Source organism: Formica exsecta, unplaced genomic scaffold, assembly GCF_003651465.1.
Source record: "Formica exsecta isolate Colony F162 unplaced genomic scaffold, ASM365146v1 scaffold871, whole genome shotgun sequence".
NCBI lineage: Eukaryota > Metazoa > Arthropoda > Insecta > Hymenoptera > Formicidae > Formica > Formica exsecta.
Window position 1 is genome coordinate 284,772 of NW_021853643.1, and position 8,235 is coordinate 293,006.

The 8,235-nt window shown below is 32.8% G+C and overlaps 2 protein-coding genes across 9 annotated transcripts in view; one reads left to right on the top strand and one right to left on the bottom strand.

Moving 5' to 3' along the window:
- Positions 1-4,021, bottom strand: part of LOC115244821 (glucose 1,6-bisphosphate synthase) — a 9,557-nt gene extending 5,536 nt beyond the window's left edge. The window contains exons 1-6 of one of the 7 annotated variants that reach the window (XM_029822794.1): positions 3,991-4,021; positions 1,505-1,719; positions 1,135-1,391; positions 596-1,058; positions 320-507; positions 76-253 (exon numbers count right to left, since the gene is read on the bottom strand). In XM_029822794.1, coding sequence (XP_029678654.1) covers positions 76-253; positions 320-507; positions 596-1,058; positions 1,135-1,391; positions 1,505-1,582 — 1,164 coding nt within the window. In that variant the 5' untranslated portion in view covers positions 1,583-1,719; positions 3,991-4,021. Of the gene's footprint in view, positions 1-75; positions 254-319; positions 508-595; positions 1,059-1,134; positions 1,392-1,504; positions 1,720-1,839; positions 2,577-3,406; positions 3,543-3,990 lie in introns of those variants that run through there. The other 6 variants (XM_029822791.1, XM_029822792.1, XM_029822793.1 and 3 more) reach the window with 6 other exon arrangements.
- Positions 3,754-7,916, top strand: LOC115244822 (ATP-dependent Clp protease ATP-binding subunit clpX-like, mitochondrial). Of its 2 annotated transcripts, none has more exons than XM_029822796.1 (7): positions 3,754-3,894; positions 4,017-4,223; positions 4,412-4,560; positions 4,702-4,894; positions 5,166-6,070; positions 6,161-6,403; positions 7,095-7,916. In XM_029822796.1, exons 1-7 carry the CDS (start codon positions 3,825-3,827, stop codon positions 7,119-7,121), a joined length of 1,794 nt encoding a protein of 597 aa, XP_029678656.1. In that variant the 5' UTR covers positions 3,754-3,824; the 3' UTR covers positions 7,122-7,916. The 2 variants fall into 2 exon arrangements, with proteins under 2 accessions (XP_029678656.1, XP_029678657.1); XM_029822797.1 differs by having other exon boundaries at positions 4,702-4,882.
- The last annotated feature ends 319 nt before the right edge of the window (positions 7,917-8,235 follow it).

The following is an 8,235-nucleotide window of genomic DNA, read 5'->3' on the forward strand; positions in this document are numbered from 1 at the left end:
TTTTTGAACAGTGTTTATATATGAAACACCCTGTATATATATATATACATATATACATATATCAAATACACAAACCTCAAAGTTAAAACCTTCTTTCTTAGCCATTGAAGCTAAGATTTTGCTGGAAACGGTTGATGCTAACATATATGTATTGCTCATATCAACATCAGGGTGCAAAACTTGATAAGTGTGAATCATCCACCAACCTAATAATGCACCAAGTTCATTTCCAGAGAAGACATGCCATTCCCCACTATAAAGATCGTCAAATGTATATTTTGCTATTTAACACATGAATTTATAATATGAAATTACAAACCTTTTTGTTTTCATCGCACATGCAAGTCTGTCGGCATCTGGATCATTAGCAAGTATTATAGATGAATCGCTTTTATTTGCTAACTTTATACTAAGATCGAGAGCACTTTTCCCTTCTTCTGGATTTGGAAACTTCACTGTTGGAAATTCTGGATCTGGTAGTTTCTGTTCCTCTACAATTATAAATGGCTGAAATAAATAAAACAGAATAGCTAAATAAGAAGAAATGGCTAAATAAATATCTTGTGAATTGTGTTTAGAGATGTGAGGATATTACCTTCAAGTTTGCCACCTCAAATGCAGCAGTCATATATTCATATCCGACACCATGCATGGCAGTGTATGTAAATTTCAATGTAGTATTTTTATTAACTTCAGGATATAGAACTGTTTCCTTTAAATCTTGGTAATAAAGTCGCATAATATCGTCTTTCGGATCTTCATAGTAAGAGCTATTATAGATTCCATTCCCATTCCATGAGGATTCAAGTGGTTCGAGATTGTTAAGAATATAGCTTTGAATTTTTTTATCATGAGGTGAAATAATCTGTGCTCCATTTTGCCAATAGACTTTATATCCATTGTCGTCTTTTGGATTGTGAGACGCAGTGACCATGATCCCAGCTGCGCATTTGTATTTCAATATGGTATAAGGTATAAATGGTGTGGGACAGATTTTGGAAAACAAATAAACTTTAATGCTATTGGCTATGAAAATTGCAGCAGTTAATTCAGCAAACCTGAAAATTAAATTAATCGTTAATATCACATATACAAGTTGAATTTTAATATAAATATTATATATAAATAGCCCACCTTTTACTATTATAACGCCCATCATATCCTATAACAACACCTTTCTGTGACACATCAAATATGGTATCTATCAAATATTTTGTTAATCCTTGACCAGTCTGCACAATGACTAAATCATTCATCTGGCTATAACCAGATCCCATACGGCCTCTAAGACCTGCGGTCCCAAATTCAAGTCTTTTAAGGAACAATTTTGATAATATTTTAATATGTCCATTATTTAAGTATTCAAATATCTCATCTTTTGCCTTTGGATCCTATAGTGTCAAATACAAAAATTTTTATAATTCAAATATAATCATTAGTGTAACAGATAATCATATTCTTAAATAAAATATATCCATCAAATTCATTAGAATAAATATCATACCTTATTCCATTGCAGCCATTCGATGATTTTAGTATCCAAATTGCTATTGCCTGTATTTACTGAATGTTGGGGAGCCATAATATTGACAGTATATCAAGTCAAATGCACAATTCTCAAATTTTTTTTTATACAATTAAATTTGCTGTATTAACAGAACTTTCCTCTGATAAATGTAAATGTCTTAATCACTTCCAAAGGAGGTCTCTTCCAAATTTCTGTAATAGAATACGTAATAAAAAAACGTATCATTTAAGATTAGAATAATTGTGTAATCACTGATAATTATTCTCGTATATACGATATAATAGAAGTATATGTAAAAAAACGACTCTCACCAGCATACATGCATTTACAATAATTTATCTTTCTCCATCTCTTATCTATCACTCTATTTTAAATAAAATTTTTTATGGGTAAAAAGTGGCGTAAAAAAACGTATAATAGTGTTATTATAAATTATGATTTTATACGATGAAGGTTACGATAACAGTATCATCCACAGCTTTTCGCGATACGACTTCCGTATATTTTCATCATCGCCATCGCGCGCATCCATATACCACACACACACATACATATGTAACACATATAACAGCTTATCGCTCAATTGAAAAATTTGGAAAAATATATATGTATAAATATATACCGATTTGAATTTACCTCCTATCGCAAAGAATTACATCAAATTGTCAAAGGTTTTTTTTCGTATGACGTAAACGTAAACGTTTGGATTTATCTAAATGAAAAGAGATAATATGTGGCGATCCGTTGAATGCACATCATCAGTTCCAATCACGAGATAACAAAAATATTTGCGCAATTGTGTGACAGAAACCTTGATTCTTTTTATATTAGACGATCACGTGAGGGGAGAGGGGAGAGTGCGAGATATAATTTTTCTTTTTTTTCTTTTTCTTCTGCGTCATATATTATGTCTTCTTACTTTTGAACGAATGCACACGTATCAATCACGCACACGCACATATGTATTGATGGGCGAAACAGTTTCATCGAAGAGTAGTAATTCAGAGAAATATATGAGAGAAGGGAGGAAGTGCGACTGACGATGAACCGGAGAGAGGGACAATTTAAATCTATAATAAACACAAAAATAAATGGAAAATGTAGAGAAAGTTTTTTTATATATAACTTTATTCTTGAAAAACTCAAATTAAAAAAAATAATAATATATATACCTATTCTCCAATATTTATTTCTCCTCCGTTTTTATTTCTATTCTTTCCCATGAGAGAAAAATTTGCTATATATATATACATATCTCTTTTTAAAAATAAATAAAAAGGATATGTGAATATTACAATATTTTGCAATTTACAATATGAATATAAAAAGAATCTTGATAAATTTTAAAAGAGACTCGATAATTTTAATAATATATATATATATATATAAACGCGATACGCAAATGTGCATAATTTCGGGAAGCATATATATATAATATATATAATATATGTGTGTGTGGTGTCGATGGTCATGTGTCACACACCACACACATACATGTGTGTATATATGTAAGTGCAAGCTGCAGAATGTGACAGGAGAAAAGGTCTAGGTTGTACCACCACCACGCGAGCACCGTGACACGAAACGAGTCAGCGAGATCGCGCGAGAGGGCGCGATTTGATCGAAAAAAATCCCCAGTGTTCCCGTATGCACCCGTATGTATATATTTCAGCTGTGTTGTGCCGTCCGCGGCATTGACGTTTTTGTCGCATTTTATATTAAAAATTTGGGTAAGATGCGGACGAGTGTGAATCTGTGAATCGATTTATTGGCCAACAGCCGCGGAGATGCATGTTCGCGTCTATCTCTTCTTCTTTCTCTCTCTCTCTCTCCTCGTGTCACCGATATTTCTTTGCATTTATTGCTTTTTTTTTTTACCGTGTTATCGCGCGTCCTTGTGCGATTTGCCAATCTCTGGCGACATTGCGGAATTTCGGCTGTCGCACAAAAGTCTCATCACATTTGGAGTCCCGCGTATTTTTCGACTGTGTCACAGAATTGCGTCGACATGAATGGAGCACGAAAAAACGCTGAAAAAGACGGAGATACTCAACAGGGATAAAAAATGTTACGCGGAAATCTTGTATTTTGACATATAGTAAACAACAGCTACACATTTCGTCACTCGTGTTATTTCGCAAACGCAAGCGCAGCCATCGATTTAGACATACTTATATCACAACAATTCAGCAATACGCAAGGAAATATCTCTTTGATTTTAGATTCACGTAATCGGAACGTCGAAGATAATCGAAGGCTCTCATATTTCTGTCTTTCGCGCTGAAATTCATTGATCATGAGTAGCGTACGTTGTTGCTTGATTAGCGCGGGTCGTTTAGTATCCTCTAACCATGTCAACAATCATGGTGAGTACTGTTTGTAAATAGTTCCTATATATGTATATTTTGTGTTCTATTGGACTATAAAAATGGTGAATGCTATTATTTACAAGAGTAACAAACCTAATGTGAGATTATTTGTTGCACAGTACATAAAATTGTGAGAATTGTTGTGGCCAGTAGAACTTTGACAATTAGTGGCAGCTTAGCAAAAGCTCCAACTGAACCTACGCCACCTTCCAAAGACACTACCACATCCAGCGGATCTACTAGTAACGGCACTGGTGGTGGAAAGAAGAACACACTCACCTGTCCAAAATGTGGAGATCCTTGCACTCATGTCGAGACATTTGTATGTAAGTAAAATATTGCTGCAATATAGATGATATAGATGAGAAAGATAATTGTAGTTTAGCGATCAGGCTGTTAAAATTATTGTAAATTCTTATATCTCAGCTTATAACATTAAGATTTTTGTACTTACTTTTGTAATATTAATATTATGTTCTAACACAGCGTTAAACCATTTTTGCAAATAATACAGCATCTACAAGATTTGTCAAGTGCGAGAAGTGCCATCATTTCTTTGTTGTACTGTCAGAGATTGATTCAAAAAGGAGTTTGAAAGAAGCGCTGAGACCAGAAGATGGTAAGCAAGGATTCTACAGGAAACCACCTCCACCTCCAAAAAAGGTAATTGTAATTTTGATTATTTAATTTAGAATTATGCAGATATTTTAAAAACAAAGCAAAAACAATTGGCACATTCTAAATACATATGCTTAAGCAGGACGAGAAAAAATATTTTGGAGCGATGCAAAATGATATTTTCAGATATTCGAATATCTGAATGGACATGTTGTGGGTCAAGAGTATGCCAAAAAAGTGCTAAGTGTCGCCGTTTACAATCATTACAAGAGAATTTACAACAATCTGCCAGTACAAAACTCGCAGACGCAAACCAACATTAACCCGATCAGCACGCAGGAAACGAATCATCCCTTCACTCACAGAGGTCCTAAGCCACGTAAATAGCGATGCCCCGATGTTATAAAGTTTTTTAGTGTTATGAAATTTATATTATAATAAGAATTTATTTTCTTATTGTTATGAAATCGAGGTAATTTAAAAAACCAGTTCAATATACAATTTCTAAAAACGGGATTGATAAAACAAATTGTGATTTGAAATAGTAGTATTCTCACAATTTGTTGCACTCCCCGATTCAAAAAAATTACTACGTTATATGATAAAAAATATAATATATAATTATTATAAACTTTTATTTGTTTCTTTAGATTTATTGCATATATCGGGTATCGGAAATCCATTTCCGGGTGTCGGATTTCAACACACAATCAATCCGGGAAGCGAGCAGAAGACGAGCAATCAATCTGCACCTGGATCGGCTATATTAGATAGCAAGCAGCATCAGCTGAAATTGGAAAAGAGCAATATATTGTTGCTTGGTCCTACAGGATCTGGTAAAACGTTACTTGCGCAGACAATAGCGCAATGTCTGGACGTTCCATTCGCCATCTGCGATTGTACCACTCTTACACAAGCGGGCTACGTTGGCGAGGACATTGAGAGCGTTATAGCTAAGCTTCTTCAGGACGCCAATTACGTAGTAGATCGTGCTCAAATGGGCATCGTCTTCTTGGATGAGGTCGACAAGATCGGAGCTATACCTGGAATCCACCAATTGCGAGACGTGGGCGGCGAAGGTGTGCAGCAGGGAATGCTGAAAATGTTGGAGGGAACGATCGTGAATGTACCAGAGAGGAATAGCTCGAGAAAGCTGCGTGGAGAGATGTTGCAAGTGGACACGACGAATATTCTTTTCGTTGCGTCGGGCGCTTACAGCGGCTTGGATAGGCTGATCGCGCGACGCAAATCAGAAAAATATCTCGGATTTGGCGCGACGCCCGCGGCCGAGAGCCCGGGCAGAAGAGCAGCGACTTTGGCTGATGTCGCAAATATGTCACCTTCTACCGAGAAGGACAATAAGGAGAAGGACACGTTATTGCAACAGGTTGAGGCCAGAGATCTCATCGATTTCGGCATGATACCCGAGTTCGTCGGCAGATTTCCCGTACTCGTGCCTTTTCACACTCTTGACAGGGACATGCTAGCGAGAATTCTTACCGAACCGAAGAATGCTATCGTTCCTCAGTATCAGATGTTGTTCTCAATGGATAAGGTATATTTGAATAATCCCATTTGTCCAATTAAGTCTATCTTTAAATTACAGATTAATAATTATATATAAATTATATCAATTTCCACACAGGTGGAGTTAACATTTGACATGGACGCATTGAATGCAATCGCTTCTCTGGCAATGGAAAGAAAAACGGGTGCGCGAGGTTTACGAGCGATAATGGAGTCTTTACTTTTGGAACCTATGTTTGAAGTACCAGGAAGTGATATAGTGTCCTGTCATATCACAGAACAGTGCGTAAAAGGTTCTGAAAAGCCGCAGTACACGAGACGAGACGATAGTAATGAGGATGATGTTCAGCAAGCGCAGCATGTACATAATTAACAAATAATTAAAGAATGCGCTACTTTGGTATAACTATTTCTTTTTCAATAGATAAGTGTTTAGATAGGAGAAAGTTAGGACATTTGATAAATTGTTCTATTTTCATTTTATTTTATAAAAAATATATGGTCTTTATATATCTATTATCAAAACAGTACAAACAATGCATATAAGTCTTTCAAACTGTCCTGTATATTTATATAAATTTTTGCTTTGTACAAAGTTTTAATTATTTCTTTCCTATAGTCAATTGCTATCGATTTTGGACATTATATTTGTCATAATGTTAAACATATTTCCCCTGCAAGTAATTATATACATATGTATATAAAATTATATGTATATATATATATATATATGCATATGTATGTATGCATGTACATTTATTGGCAATCATTCTATGACAAAAATACAGCTGTTGCGGAACCATAACAATATTAAAAATAGACATGAATGTTAATCATTTAAAACGATTTTAATATGATAAAAGTATTATAACAATCATAGGCCATTCATTATTGCTTATATATGGAACATGCATTATAATAAATGCCTGCTTCAACAAAAGTGTTGCATAAATAGAAGATGAATAAAATAAAGAGAATATGTAAACTTGATTTTTATTATCAACGGAAAGATATAAATATATTTTATATCGTTTTATTCATTCACATTGCAGGAAAGATCGAAAAACCACACATACTAGCATTCCACATCCAATCAAGCTTTGCATCATGTATGCATTTATTGGTGATAACATTGAAAACAAAACGGCAGCATAACATTCATTTGCCATAAATCTAACAATAGAATATATATATCATAAAAAATAATACTAATATATATATATATTTGCGAAATAATGTCATCAAAATCGATTTGACAACTTAAATGTCATACATCAGGTGCAGTGAAATAATTTCTGATCATAATTAAAATGAACTGATTAATAAGACATAAAAATATGAAATAAAGAATTACTATCAATTGAATATAATTGAAATTATTGTAAAAAACCATACAATAAAGAGTTTCAATGCAACCACTCAAACTAAATTTTCATATATTGCCAGGATTGTTTGTAAAGAGGGTATTAATGTTGTGTTGTTAAAAAAAATTTTTTTAAATCTTATAACTCGGTTAATAATAATAAATTAAGAAATAAACATTTGTTTGCTGATGATGGAAGAATATTAATCGCGAGAAAAGACGAGAAAAAAAAGAACAAAATAATAAAATACATTATTTTATGTCGAAATGTAATATAAACAAAAGTGTCTATGTAATATATTGTATATATTATTATAGATTAGCAAAAAAGAAATTGTGAATACTGTATGACTTGTATGTAATTACTAATCTATTTATAGATCGTCATACGTGATATACATCTCCTCGCTATTATAATTTACTTACTGTTTTAATTGTACAAAAAGAAGAAAGAAAAGAAAGAAAACGAAGAAAAATAGACTGTATAAAATATAATATGGAGTGACAAGAATTACATGAGTTTCTTTTCCTAAATCTTTATTTCATATGATCTGACATCCTATAATATTTAGAATATTTCTGTATTTGTAATAAATCTGTAATATGTAATTGTAATATATTTTATTTACCTCATAAATGATTTATAATATTTATATATCAACATAATATTCTAATAAAATTACATCACATATTTCATGATATATAGAAATTGATTTGGTGAAGATAATGACTATGTCATATGAAAATGACTATATTTACAAGTATTGGCCACATTCCAATCTTACTTATAATATTTAAAATTAATTTAAAATAATATTTATTTAAATATT